This window comes from Siphateles boraxobius, unplaced genomic scaffold, assembly GCF_051911475.1.
Source record: "Siphateles boraxobius isolate OS27281-9 unplaced genomic scaffold, OSU_SipBor_1 103, whole genome shotgun sequence".
NCBI classification, from domain to species: Eukaryota; Metazoa; Chordata; class Actinopteri; order Cypriniformes; family Leuciscidae; genus Siphateles; species Siphateles boraxobius.
The window spans coordinates 971,852-987,500 of NW_027508704.1; the positions used below are offsets into that span (position 1 = coordinate 971,852).

The following is a 15,649-nucleotide window of genomic DNA, read 5'->3' on the forward strand; positions in this document are numbered from 1 at the left end:
ATCATGTTATTTCTTTGACTCCCAAAAACAGCCAGATGTGAAGCATATTCTATTGTTAAGGGAACGTTTTGTGACTTAATTCACTTTATTTCCAACATTACATCCGCGTTTTATAACGATGACATCTGATGATGTCATGTAAACACAACCAGAACTTCACTCAAGATTAGTTTCGATAGAATAAATGTACACAACCCTACTCATTTGACTAAATATATTAGTTATATACATATGTAGCCGTGTTTTATTTTTTACATGTTTTTGTTCTTTTTGTTCTCCATGGTGTTATAATACACATATTTCTATATAATGTTTTGTAGTTTGTTCTGGTTATTTTCCCTAGTTTTATCTATGGTTCGTATGCAATGCCACATTTGTCCTTAATTACCGTATAGATTATCAAACACCAAACGGTTTCCTTCATATCCATGAAGACGTTTATCCAATGAATCCATCCAGACCTCGAAAACTGCTCTTTCTCAGAACATTTTATTCATTTACTGAATTAATCAAACAGTAAAGTTACACTTTTAAAGAAAAGTCTGTTCTTCAACCAAACAATTGAACGGAGCAAAACGTGATTCTGTGCAATCTCTCAAATAATATCAGTACAAACATTAGTAGTCAAATACAAGAATACAAACATTAACTTTGACCAGACTCTAAAACCTGAGACTAAAACCGGCTACACAAATAAAAACAGCTCTAAAGACTTGGAGTGCAGATGCTGAGCGAGATTCTTGATGCGACACAGACGAACGTGTCGAACATCTCCAGCGCCGTAAACTCGATATATGTGATATCGCTCCTTCTCCTTCAGCGCCAGATCCAGCTCGTTCGCAGACATGTGTATGAAGTGCCGATCTCGGCGGACCGTCGTCTTCACCTCCACGAAGATCTCGCGCTCACCTTCGCTTTTCCCTGGTGAGGAAAAAATAGACTTTATTGTATTTGAAAAATATTCCCTTTTTCAATAGTACATTGCAAATATACTCACAAAAAATACTAACTTTAAATATATTAAAAGTATATGTGACCATGCACCACAAAACCAGTCATTAGGATCAATTTTTGAAATTGAGAAGTGTATATCATCTGAAAGCTGAACACATAAGCTTTCCATTGATGTATGGTTTGTTAGGAAAGGACAATATTATATAATCTGAGGATGTAAAAAAAAAAAAATCGAAACATTGAGAAAATCTCCTTTAAAGTTGTGCGTTTATGTTCACGATTGTGCTGCATCCACTCACAAAAATATATTTTTTATATATTTACGGTAGGAATCTTACAAAATATCTTCATGGAACATGATCTTTACTTAATATCCTAATGATTTCTGGCATAAAAGAAAATTTGATAATTTTAACCCATACAATGTATAAATACACAAATATACCCGTGACTTGTTTTGAGATCCAGTGTCACATTTGAAGCATCTTTTACCTATTTTCACAATACAACTTTTAACACACTTTAAAATAATTGTATATTATTATATTATTATTAACCAAAGGGCTCCTCAAGCCGTGGACTCTTTTAAGAAAGGAATAAAAACCTGACTTTTTTAGCAAGCATTTTTTACTTTTGCTAACTTTTTCTTTTTTCCTTACGGGTTTTTATCTTTGTTTATACTCTGTAGCACCTTGGGATTGTTTTTAACTATGAAAAGTGCTTTACAAATAAAATATATTATTATTATAGTATATTATTATTATATTTTTAACTGTGTGCTGGAAATGATCATTGAAACAATGCATTAAAAGAATACTTTCAAAATGCATTATAGTATATTGTACAAAGTAATATTTGTTTATTAATGTGCATTTGTTATTGAAGACAAAGTGTGCAATTTGTAGACTAAGCCAAAGGTATTACTGAGCATATACTTTATACTCAAATATAATACACTTATAATGAGTATGTAATGTACTTGTAACACAAATTAAGTAGCCTACACTTTAAAATGACTAATCAAGCGTGTAATTAATCCCTACAGGCGTATACTTGAAGTATACTTGAAGTTGCACACAAAAGTACACTAAATACACTTAAAGTTATGCTTTACTACAATTTAATTACAGGTACAATATACTTAGAGTTATGGGCTGTAGCTATCGATTATTTTAGTAAATTTATTTTAGTATTCGATTTATTTTAGTAATCGAGTATTCTACTGATTATTCCATCCATTAATCGAATAAAAATTTGTGGTAATAAAAATAGATCCAAGTGAACAAAAGCCTTTAAAATGAGTTAAAAATACAAAAAGGTATCACTTCACAATACGGTTCATTAGTTAACAACCAGAGTTAGTATACTAAGAATGAACAATACTTCAGCATTTATTAAAATCTTAGTTAATATTAATTTCAACATTTACTAATACCTTATTAAAATCTTGTTAACATTAGTTAATGCACTGTGAACTAGCATGACCAAACAATGAACAGCTGTAGTTTTATTTTTAACTAATATGAACAAAGATTAATAAATACAGTAACAAATGTATTGTTCATGTTAGTAAACACATTAACTAATGAACCTTATTGTAAAGTGTTCCAGTTTTGTCAGTATTTATGAGCTGTATTCACCAGAGTTGAAGCTCAGCTTGAAGTCGCATGCGCGGCCGCTCTCGCCCCTCTCGTTGAACCATGTGATCTCGCTGGGCCCCGAGCGGCCACCGTTCTCTCTCCAGTGTGTGAGGAAGGAGAACACCAGCTGCTCCCCCCACTGCCCGATGCAGGCCGTGTCCTCCTGGTCCGAGGGGAGCACCAGCGTTTGAGGGATCGAGCAATCCAGCGTCAGATCCTCCAGCACGTCCTCGGGACTCATGGATCTGCTCCACACCGCGTTATCCAGCGAGATCGGAGGACGAGGTCGACATTCAGCGCCTTGAAACCGGCTCAACACCATCTCAGGAGCCTGAGGAGTCTGGCCTCTGGAGAGAAGAGAGAAGTGTTCAGATTATAAGAGGATGTATGATGCTTTTTTTAGGCAATCACTGTATCCCTTAAAGCACTGGTTCCCAACCTTTTTTAGTCTGAGACCCCCTTTTTCCCAAGAAAATATTTTAGGCCCCCTTCACATTTAATGATATTGTCGCTCTTGTAAGATTGCAGCAAGGATGACAAAATGTTTTGTTTTTAAACAAACGGCATGTTTATTACTATAACCAGATATGTTTATGCAGAAATAATAGCGTAACGTAACAAAACAAAAACATCAGTAGGCCGTTTGTAATTTAAAAACATAAGCCTAGGAGTAGCCTATTAAACGGCCCTATTTGAAATTCAATAACAAAAATATCAGTATTCACACTGGTGTGTAGGAAAAAATAATGAATACAGGCTATTACAAAATGACTGGTGTCTGGGACCTCGTTGAAAACAGGGAAAATCAAAGCCAAATTTGTGAACAAGTTGTGTTCCAATTTTTTTTTTTAAATGAGCCACTAAAAGGTTTTAAAAAAGCGTTTTCATGAAACTTCAAAACTGCTTTCACAGGATGAATTTGAACTGTTCAGGCTTTCGAATGATGTTTTTAATCAAGCTTTATGAATGAAACGCAGGTTATGAAGCAAACACGTACTGCGGATCTGCTGCGGCGCTGCTTTCCTCCGCTGGAGTTTCCTCTCCTTCGTTCTGAGGACTGACATCCTCTTCTCTTTCCTCTGTGTGAACAAAAACAGCGATTCACAAACTTGTTTGGCCAGCTGAACCCTTTTATCCAAAGTATTTTCTTTAAAGTCGGCATAAAACAGAAGCTGCGCTGCTCTTTTACTCTATATAGTGTCGTATATCGAGGGAAACGCTTCTGGAACAAGAACGAATGTGGGCGGGGCTTGATTGTGTCTGTGGGGAATTAATGGAATGGTTGTGGTTTGCTATTGGCTGATGTCATGTGAGTGACAGGTTATAGCCCCGCCCACATCATCAGAGAAGAGATGCTGCAAGAGGAACTTATTCTGATTCAACATTATTAACACACAATAATGATGTGCACCCATAAATCATTTTGACTTTATTTGTAACTAAGTCCTCTTGAGATTTTAGGTTGATATTACAATAATTTAACGACACATGTGCATGTTCATGGTTCTGTGATGTCGGTTAATGGTCACATGACATGTATGTAAACTAATAAACTATTAAATAATTTTTTAGGAAGCATTTTATTTTCTTATTAAGTCTCTCATAACTATTGTCGTGCAATCTTCACTGCGGGGTGAAACGAATTTATGAACGTGCTGCACGGTTTGTCCACAAAATGTTGAAAATTGGGATCCTGGTGCTTGTTGCATTCGTGCAGTTTGATATAAATTAATTGTGCAACCCTATATTTTCTTTTCTTTAATTTATTTATTTAATCAATTTATTTGATCAATATCAATTTCATTAATTATTAGATTTTCATCAATTCACAAACCCGTGTTTAGGAAACCCTGGGATAAAATAACGAATCCATGATAGGGACATTTTTTTGGGCATGAAATTTGTTATTTATATATATATATATATATACATGCAAGAGGTAAGTTTAAAAAAGTGAACTTAAAAAAAGTTACCGAATTTTACGTTTATTGTTATGAAAAATGCACAAAATTTTTACATTTTTATATAAAATCGATATTTTCAAAAACAAGTTTTACTCTTAAACAGCAAGAAAATCAAAGAAGTATGATTATTATAAATCTAAACAAGTTGTGTTCCAAATTTGAGCTTGATATCTTGAAAAATGAGCGTTCAGTGAGATTGTGCAGTACCGAACGCTTCCACTAGAGGAAACTCGTCTCACATTCATTCCCAATGCGTCATTTCTGACCGCGAGGAGCACAAGTGTGAAGACTATTTTTTTCAAGACCATTTAACCTTTTTTTTTGTGTGTGTTCACACAGCAAGTGCCAAAACCTTTACCAAGTTACCATTAAGATGAACTAAAAAATGCTTTTTGAATCACAAGACCTGAGGGTTGTGGGACGGTGCCGCTCGCTCTGGGAGCCTGTTGATGCTGATGCTGATGTTCAGCTCTTGGATCTCCATGCGCTGGAGTTTCTGCGGTTCGCTGATGCACACTGGTGTTGGACGAGCTCCTCTCGACTCGGGATTGGGCTGGAGGAGCAGGAGGTGGCCACATCTTCATCACCTCCTCCAAAGCTTGGCTGCCTGAACCTACAAAACACAGATGCGTTACGAGCTCGTTCACTGCAAAAACTGCAAACATACAAGAACAAACGTGGTCTAAGGCCAATGCACATGATTTACTGATCTAAAAAATAAAATAAACTTCACAAGAAACATGAATGAGACTAAATTTCGTCAATGCGAAATCTCAAATCTTACGCAGCGTCAAAAGCGAAGTGCATAAGAAATTTGTTCTTTAAAAAATAAGAGGGCAAAATTAGGGCCAAAAGAGCGAAATTCAATATAAACATATATGTAAATGTATGTATGTATATATATTAGTGCTGTCAAACGATTAAAATATTTAATCGCGATTAATCGCATTAATGCCATAGTTAACTCACGATTAATCGCACATTTTTATCTATTCTAAATGTCCCTTGATTTCTATTTGTCCCATTATTTTTTCTAATTTTAATGCTCTTATCAACATGGAAAAGTGGATCGGCAGTAAGTTTGTTCTTAGCTGTGGTATCCATGTGCTTCTGTCTGAAGTCATCCATTGTAGAGCTTAGATCCGGCCCAAAAAAATCACACATTAACTGTAATTATGAGCCCGAGCCCGATTTAAACCCGTCCATTTTTTAATACGTGGGTCGTTATAACTGACGTTCTCAACTACTTTCTATGTTACTTTCTCCCGCCCGCAACATTTTTGTCCCGCTCCCGCCCGCAAATAGACTCTTTTTTTGTAGGCTACCTCCAAATACTTTCGCCCACGTGTCGCCACCATACACATCAGCATAAATGCTCCTGATAAATTATTTGTTATTAAAGCATTAACACACAAACCACTGTTATAAGTAAAAGCAAGCAGAATACTGTGTGCATGGTTTGGGATGACTGAATGCGCGCAAACTGCGCTCCCTTAATAATTCCTAAAAAGCTGACATCAGTTCATCGCAATCTCACACATTATCATTATTAACACATTATTATTATCAATGAAGCTGACGGCACAATGAATCTTTCATAATATATACACTTTGTTTGTTATAATTAGAGGATTTGCCAGCATACAGAATTCAGCACTGAACAAAAAGTCCGTTTTGAGCGGTGAGGGGAGTCTATTTTAAATGCATCTGATTGGCCATTGCGTTCAAGAAATCAACACTCTGATTGGCTAAATCGCTCAACGCTGCAAACATGTTATAAAAAGAAACTCTGGCCTGTCAATCGTTTCTATTTAGTTTTAGTTGTTCTTGTTGCTTTTCTGCAACATATGAATAAAAACATATTAATTTCTAGTTTGCGGGAGTCCCGCAAATCGTTTTATTCTCCCGCACACAGAGTGAGTGCATTACCGCCCGCGCTCGCACTCTTTTGCATTGAGAGTGCACGTCTCTAGATCGGCGGCTCGCGCCATCCACTCAAAACATAACGTTAGCCTACTACTCTTTGGCCGACGCGCAAGCCCAAACAAGTGTGTGCGGCGTGCCTGTTGTTTTGTTTCCGGTCTAGCCATCCGGTGTGATGTTGTAGTTTTTCTAACGTTACTAGTTGTTGCAACAGCATGTGAAAAAAACGGCAAAGTTTGCTTGGCCAAAAAGAGCGTTAATCTCGCGCTAAAAAAATTTACGCCGTTAAAACGGGTTTGCGTTAACAGCGTTAATAACGCATTTAAATGTCAGCACTAATATATATATATATACCGTATTTTCCGCACTATAAGGCGCACCTTCAATGAATGACCTATTTTAGAACATTAACTGTATATAGGGCGCACCGGATTATAAGGCGCATAAGATACTGCAGTCAAACGTTTGACTGGGTTTGCGTCATGCATCCACTAGATGTGACCTCTGGGAATGTAGCGAGTGCGCGGCGCCGGAGGCGAGGCGTTTATTATTAAGCGTGAGTGCGCTGGGGCGGGCACGTAACTTACATTCGCAGCCTGACTCATACGAGTATTCATGTGTGGCGGCTCGCTGACAGCAACAGCTGCTGTTTTGAATGAGACGACCCGGTTACTGTGAACGGGGAACGCTTTATGAACATTCTGTGACGCGCGAGCAGCGCCGGGGACAGTGTGTCTGTTCATATGTCTGTTAGTGAGAGTGAGCGCTCGTGAGCGGGCACGTGACTTACACACATAACCTGATTTATACGAGGTTGAACTGGCCGTGTGACAGAGCGGCCATAAGTGACACGTGTTTACCATACTCTGAATTTGACCTCTGCATTTAACCCATCAAATGAGTGCACACGCATTAGGAGCAGAGTAGTGAGTAGTGAACACACACACACTGCAAACGTGGATACACACACCCGGAGCAGAGGGCAGCCTTGAGTGGCGCCCGGGGAGCGATTGGGGGTTAGGTGCCTTGCTCAAGGACACCTCAGTCATATTCCTGCCGGTCCTGGAATCGAACCAGCAACCTTGGGTCATCAGTCCAACTCTGTTACCATTAGGCCATGACTGCCCCTAAGATGAACACGAGCGCGAGTTCGCGGGCGAATTTAATAACGCGGAGCGGAGCGTTATTAACCAATTGATCCAATTAACCAATTCATCCATATATAAGGCGCTCTGGATTATAAGGCGCACTGACGTTTTTTGAGAAAATTAAAGGCTTTTAAGTGCGCCTTATAGTGCGGAAAATACGGTATATATGCAAGAGGTAAGTTTAAAAAAGTGAAAAGTTACAGAATTTTATGAAAAATGCACAAAAAATTTACATTTTTATATGAAATCGATATTTTTAAAAACACGTTTTACTTTATGAACTCGTTCACTGCAAATATACAATAACAAACGTGGTCTAAGGCCAATGCACATGATTTACTGATCTAAAAAATAAAATAAACTTAACAAGAAACATGAATGAGACTAAATTTCGTCAATGCGAAATCTCAAATCTTACGCAGCGTCAAAAGCGAAGTGGTTCCTCTTCAAATGTGGTCTTTACCTGAACTTTGTGCTCCTGTTTTATTGAGTGAAGCTTTCGGCGGCCAGCAAACCAGCCGATCCTCTTTATTCAGATCCGTGGGGATTTGCTCCTCCGGCACGACTTCTGATGGACGAGCTGCAAACACAAGCACAAACACCACAGATCTTTCATCACCAAACATGCCATATTAAACATCAATTTTAAAGCACAAAATGATGTGTTCATACAGTTGTGGCTGGATCTAACATATCAATTTACACTGCATTTATAATCCACTTATTCACTTTATGAGCTTAGACCTGAAAAATAAACTGCCAACTTTAACGGTCGTAAATCTTGAATGCTTTAGAGCGACAGACTGAAGTTTAATCTCTTTTCAAAGAAGAGACTCGGCAGATTATTGCTGGAGTGAAAGTAGTTTAAAAAAAAGGTACAGAATTTTACGTTTATTGTTATGAAAAATGCACAAAAATACTATTTTCAATTTTATTATGAAATATATTTTCAAAAACACGTTTTACTCTAAAACTGCAAGAATATCTAAAATCTCAAAAATGAGCGTGCAGTACCGAACGCTTCCACTAGAGGAAACTCGTCTCATTAATTTCCAATGCGCTCATTATTAACCGCGAGGAGTGTGAATATTATTTACAGGACTATTTAACTTTTTCAAATCATGTCCATGATTTTTGTCTAAATGTTAAAGCACAAAATGATGTCATCTAGTAAATTCATCTTGATTTAAGAATTTTTAGATATTTGGACTGGAAACAAGACAAAAATATTAAGTAAGAACAGCATTTTTTGCAGTGTGGCCGATTCGCACGGGATTAAGTTTACAGAAAACCTCCTCAGCTATTACAAATGACTAGAGGTCACCAGGTAATACTTATCCACTGCAAAATTAGTTTTTTTAGTGACGTACTGTACCTGATATAATACAGGTGAAAATTTGAATATCGTGCAACAGTTCATGTATTTCAGTAATTCAAATTAAAAGGTGAAACTAATATATTTAGTGTATATAACTATATACATATGCATGATTATACTTTTCAGAGGGCCGACATTTCTGTATTTAAAATTCTTTGTTTTATTGATTTCATGTATATTCTAATTTTCTGAGATTTTGAATTTGGGTTTTTCATAAGCTGTAAGCCATAATCATCCAAATTATAACTTTTGCACGATATTCAAATTTTTCGAGTTTCACCTGTATATCCAAATGAATCAATATTGAATCAAACTGCAAACATGTGAATTTGAACCCGAATGGTGAGATGTGTCGATGCGCAGTCCTAGTGATTAACTCTCTCTCCTCTTCGCCCGGCAACAGCTACGCTTTCATGTCTAACAAACACACATTAGCATACGCGCACTGTGCATGTTGTGCGCGAGGAGTGATGAAATGAGGGCGCGGATTAAAGCGGGAAGAAAATCAAAGGGATCAACACAGCTGTTAATTTCTGGATGCTCTCAGGCTCCGGGGAACCTGTCGTCGGGTCAGGGACAGAAGATCTGATTACCGATGGCTTCTGGTCTCACTTGCACCGGTGGTGGCGCTGGGACGTCCCATGGCTCCTCGTTTTCTGGGAGTTCTTGAACGTTTTCCCGGTCCAGAAACCTCTTTAAATCAGCTCGGTCCTGAGTCACATGATACACACGTTTCATGTGAGGGAGTTGTATGAGGGATGTCAATCAAGAAGAAATTTTAAGCAAAATAATTACAAGATATGCCAATTACTTGATCGTAGTTAGTCATATATGGGTTTCATTTAATTCAATAATATATATAATTTACATAATTAATAACAGTCATATATATATATATTAGATAAATAATGTATTATTTCCTTCAGCTGAGACGCTTCAGATGCGCACTGTTCAACATGATGGTTTTGAATTGCTTGAAATATGATTGGAATCACTTAAAAAAGGAAAATAAAGTAAAGTGAAACATGTCTGTCATATAGACTACATAAAATTATAATAAGAACATCATTATAATTGTGTGATTGGGACATTACCAATATATCGGTTATCGGCTTTCAAATATAAAGAATTATCGGTATATAGACAAGTTTTATGTGAGGGAGTTGTATGAGGGGTGGCAATCAAGTAGAAATTTTAATCAAAATAATTACAAGATATGCAAGATATAAAATATTGTAGTTAGTCACAATCAGGTTTCATTTAATTCAATAATTTATATAATCAATAACAGTCATATATATATATATATATACACACACACACACGCACACACATATACAGTACACGCCCATATTTAAGCATTTAAAAATATTTTTTTGTTTTTGTCATTTTTTAAAATATCTATATAGTTATTATCATATTAAAACAATTTAATATACTTATAAGTTTTAGTTTTTATATTATAGTGCTTCAAATTAAACCAAACAAAAATTTGAAATGTTGTTTTACAAATACAATTTTAGTACTTTACATTAAAAAAAATAATGTTATATTCATATATTTATTATTATTATTTAAAAAAAAAACATTTTCATTTAATGTTTATTTTATTTCAAGGAATAAATTTTTTATGGTTTTAATTAATGATAATAGCCTGCACCACATGACATATCTAAAGACCAAATATGAATATTGTTTCAAACCATATGAAACAAACACAAACACAAAGAGTACATTTGGTACATATGTGAATTAAAAAAAAAATCACCATGTTACATAAATTGAAATAAATGTTTGCACTCTTGCCGATTTCTGCTGAAGAAACTTGTTTATGAAATGTATGTATGGCCCGGAGGGCGTGACTACGTTAATTTTAACATGCTATTTTGGATTAAATAAATGCGTTCTACTTTGATTAAATAAATGCTCTACTGTAAATTCCCATTTCAAGCACTCAAAGTGTCCGTATCACACCAGAGAAAACCACCGTAAACCACCTTAAGATGCAGCATTTACTGTTTTTCAAGCCATAAATTTAGCTTTCAGCTCTCAATCACTCAATCTTGCTTTTGAAAACAAGGGCAGCGTGACCTTGGTGGAATACAGCTAGCATTAGTGTGTGTGTGTGTGTGTGTGTGGCCTGCAGGCTCGTTTTAATCACGATCCGACTCTGCTTTAAACTCTATACTCACGTTTATGCATGAAACCAGGCCCTGGAGAAAGCGCTCCAGCTCTTTGGCAAAGGTCTTTTCAGTGGTGAACAATTTCACCAGCTCTCTGCAAAATAACATAAAGACAGATGAACCACACACACATGAGGATTAGGGATGCACCATATATCGGCCACCATATCGGTATTGGACGGCATATGTTAATTTGAATGTTATCGTTATCGGCCTGATGAGAAAATTTGGCTTATATTGAAGCTGATAAATAATGCATTATTTCCTTCAGCTGAGACACTTCAGATGCGCACTGTTCAACATGATGGTTTTGAATTGCTTGAAATATGATTGGAATCACTTCAAAAAAAGAAAGTTTTTCTGTGTGCAGTGCAAATCTGTCATATCAGCTACATAAAATTATCATGAGAACATCGTTATAATTGTGTGATTTGAACATGATGAAACTTTTGTTTTTTTAATCAGGCCCTCAAAAATTATATAAAAATTTGGTTTCAGATTTATCAGCCAATATATCAGTTATTGGCTTTCCTATATAAAGAATTATCGGTTATCCGATATAAAGAATTATCGGTTTTCAGATATAAAGAATTATCGGTTTTCAGATATAAAGAATTATCGGTTTTCAGATATAAAGAATTATTGGTTATCGGTTTTCAGATATAAAGGATTATCGGTTTTCAGATATAAAGAATTATCGGTTTTCAGATATAAAGGATTATCGGTTATCAGACATGAGGGATTATCGGGTATCAGATATAAAGAATTATCGGTTTTCAGATATAAAGAATTATCGGTTATCGGTTTTCAGATATAAAGAATTATCGGTTTTCAGATATAAAGAATTATCGGTTATCAGACATAAAGGATTATCGGTTTTAAGATATAAAGAATTATCGGTTTTCAGATATAAAGAATTATCGGTTTTCAGATATAAAGGATTATCGGTTTTCAGATATAAAGGATTATCGGTTATCAGACATAAAGGATTATCGGTTTTCAGATATAAAGAATTATCGGTATTCAGATATAAAGAATTATTGGTTTTCAGATATAAAGAATTATCGGTTTTCAGATATAAAGAATTATCGGTTATCGGTTTTCAGATATAAAGGATTATCGGTTATCAGACATAAAGGATTATCGGTTATCGGTTTTCAGATATAAAGGATTATCGGTTATCAGATATAAAGAATTATCGGTTATCGGTTTTCAGATATAAAGAATTATCGGTTTTCAGATATAAAGAATTATCGGTTATCGGTTTTCAGATATAAAGAATTATCGGTTTTCAGATATAAAGAATTATCGGTTATCAGACATAAAGAATTATCGGTTATCAGATATAAAGAATTATCGGTTATCGGTTTTCAGATATAAAGAATTATCGCTATCGGCCAAAATGTTCATATCGGTGTATATCCCTAATGAGGATTGAGAAGCATGAGATCACGGTGGACGCTGTACCTGCAGATGTCCAGTCTGGCTGAGAGATGATCCTCGTGGATGTACAGCTCTTTTTTGTCTTTCAGGAGACATATAATATCCTCGCTCTCAAAGATCGGGTCCTCCTCCGGCACCTCGAGCCGATAATGATTATACAGCTTCCTAACCTGCACACACACAAACGTTTCAGTTTTGAAAGAAATAAGGCTGCCCTCTAAATATTCGACAAGAAGAGGCTTAGTTGACCAAAATTATATTAGTCGTTTAATCGCAGAAAAAAAAACAAAAAAAAGTGCAGAAATCACGCAGGCTGTAATGGATATTCAAACATTTGCCATTCATTTATCTACCTAAAAATGCGGCTTATCACTAGAAACATGTAAATAGCAGCAACTTTACGAGTCCGTTCACTCTAATCTTAACCTAGACAAATGTGCACTATTATTAAGTGCATATCTTAGTGTTTGCGTGGAGAAGCTCTTACTGCATTATTACAGGCGCGATTACTCGCATTTCACTTAAAATACTCCGGCGTTTTTGGTCATACAGATAATCATAAGATTAATGCAAACTGTTAAAGGGTCGACTTCGATTTTTGTAAACTCACAATGACAACAAAACCTTTGTTGCACTTTTTGTCGATTCAGTCTTGAACTTGAGCGCATCACATAAATGAACCGACTCAACATACAGTCAAACCAGAAATTATTCAGACACCAGATATAATTTTTTATATTGTTTTACTAGTGTGTGCAGGAAACTATAGTTCATTTATGTAAGTGAGGAGAGCAGAATAAAGTAAACTGTGACATATTATACCCAAATATTCTTCATACAGTGTGAAAATTATACAAATTTGGGACCAAAAATGATTGGGACACTTTGAGCTGATCATGTTTTGCTGAAGTGTTTGTTCTTTAATTGCTAATGCACCTTTTTACAGCACAGACTGAACAACATGAAGCATTGCTTGGTGATTGGTTGAGCTAAACTGGTAATATCTAATTGTGTAGTTAAACAGCTGACAGATATTCAACATAATTCATGTGTGAGAGTCTAACAGAAGGACGGACAAAACCAGTGAAATATCAACTGATTTCTGCTCATATTTTATTACCATTTTCTAAACTATAGTGAATAAACTGTGATAATGTGAGAAATGGTGTCTGAATAAATTTAGGTTTGACTGCGTATAGGCAATTAAAGGTGCATTATTATGATTTATGGCTTATTAAAATAAACGCGCGATTAGTCGACTAATGGCTTAAATGAACGACTACTAGTCGACTAGAAAAATCTTAAAGCAGAAAGAAAGAATATAATAGAACAGGCAGCATTTTTATTATTTCTTACACTATTTGTATTGTTTTAAATGAATGTTTTTTATGTGTGTTGGTATATGTTGGTAATATGGAGTTTGTTTTTTCTTTTTCAATGAGACATGTCAAATTGCGTTGTATACCATGCAATGACAATAAAGGTAAAACTAAAACTAAACTAGCAAGCCGTCCCAGTGATCTGAGTAAACCGTACCTGTCCGAAACTCAGCGAACTGATGCGTTTGGCAATCCCACAATTCTTCAGCTCACTGTACATGTCTTCAAAATCAGCGTGGTGTAAGATGAACCTCTGGATGTACGGGACGAGCTGTCGGACCAGCGCCTGTAGTGCGGGACACGGCCGGTAGAGCTCGGTCTGAGCTTCGGTGATCACGCACCGAGAGAGTTTCTCCACGCCGCAGATCTGCAGGAATAACTCCCGATCACACTCGCTGAACAACTCCTTCTCCGGCTTTCCTGAGGACAAGAGGAGCAGGGCACCGCCGTCACCATCCAGGACTTTCATTACACAGTTAAAACCTGTTTTTGAGCACAGGCGTGAAAATGCAAGCAAACGTAAAGTCCCCCTGTAGTGAAAATCCAGCTGGTTTATATGTTAATTTACACAAACCGTGTGTAAATTCATAAGTCGAAGTATTTTCTCCTTAAAACTGCAGTGAACCAAAGACAGTGTCAAAAACACGCTTTGAAATCGCTGGTGTTTCTGACGTCACAAACTACCTTGTAACCAATCAGATCAACGTGTGAGTGAGTGGAGGCGGGGCTCATTTGCATATTCATAGAACCACGTATACTAAATGAGGCACGGGTGTCGAGTTGCATTCAAGATATTTTGAGGCGTTGTTTTTCTAGGAAAAAACGTTTAAATGTAATTTTGGTGATCAAAGATGAGTTTTAAAAGATAAAACAGGGAGACTTTAAATAGTTGTAGTTCATTGATAATAATAATAAACATTTCTCGAGCAGCAAATCATCTTATTATACTGATTTCTGAAAGATCATGTGACACTGAAGACTGGAGTAATGATGCTGAACATTCAGCTTTGATCACAGGAATAAATTACATTTTAAAATATATTAAAATATTAAACAGCTGATTTAAATTGTACTCATATTTTACAATTTTACAGTTTTTTTGTATTTTTAATCAAAGAAATGCAGACTTGGTGAAAATAAGAGACTTCTCCTAAAAAAAATAAAAATGTAACTTTTGAAAGGCAGTGTACTGTATATATGAATAAAGTTTGGTGTGTGTAAAGCTGCTGGATTGGAGATTTCAAAATGAAACTCACCGCCTTTAAAGTCTAAAATCTAAAGATACTAATAGATAAAGTGCAATAAAAGAAAGGTTATGGAAGCAAAACAGCTCAAAACTGAGCAGTGGATGAAAAAACACTGGTTTTGCCTCGCCTTAAAAGTCTAACTGGTTGTGTGAAAAAGGCATTTAACATCGTAATATTGATATATCGATTACATGTTTTTTGAGGGATCAGCAAATACTGTAAGTTCATGATGAAACGTCCGTTTTAAAGCCCTAGTTTCCATCAGCACTGACTTTAAACACGGCGGAGCTCAATGGGTAATTTGCATTTTTTCTTTCTGTAAAGTTTAAAAAAGCTAAAAAAATTTTTTAAAAAAATGTAATTGTATTTTTGTGCATTTTTATAACAATA

The 15,649-nt window shown here is 35.9% G+C and overlaps 1 protein-coding gene across 1 annotated transcript in view; it reads right to left on the minus strand.

Annotated features, from left to right (window-relative positions):
* Positions 1–470: 470 nt before the first annotated feature.
* LOC143753478 (uncharacterized) overlaps positions 471–15,649 on the minus strand; it is a 107,980-nt gene continuing 92,801 nt past the window's right edge. The window contains 9 exon segments of the mRNA XM_077245834.1: positions 471–909; positions 2,595–2,941; positions 3,592–3,673; positions 4,965–5,171; positions 8,093–8,209; positions 9,601–9,718; positions 11,200–11,284; positions 12,658–12,803; positions 14,170–14,432. Of these exon segments, the coding sequence (XP_077101949.1) occupies positions 686–909; positions 2,595–2,941; positions 3,592–3,673; positions 4,965–5,171; positions 8,093–8,209; positions 9,601–9,718; positions 11,200–11,284; positions 12,658–12,803; positions 14,170–14,432 (1,589 nt within the window). The 3' untranslated portion in view covers positions 471–685.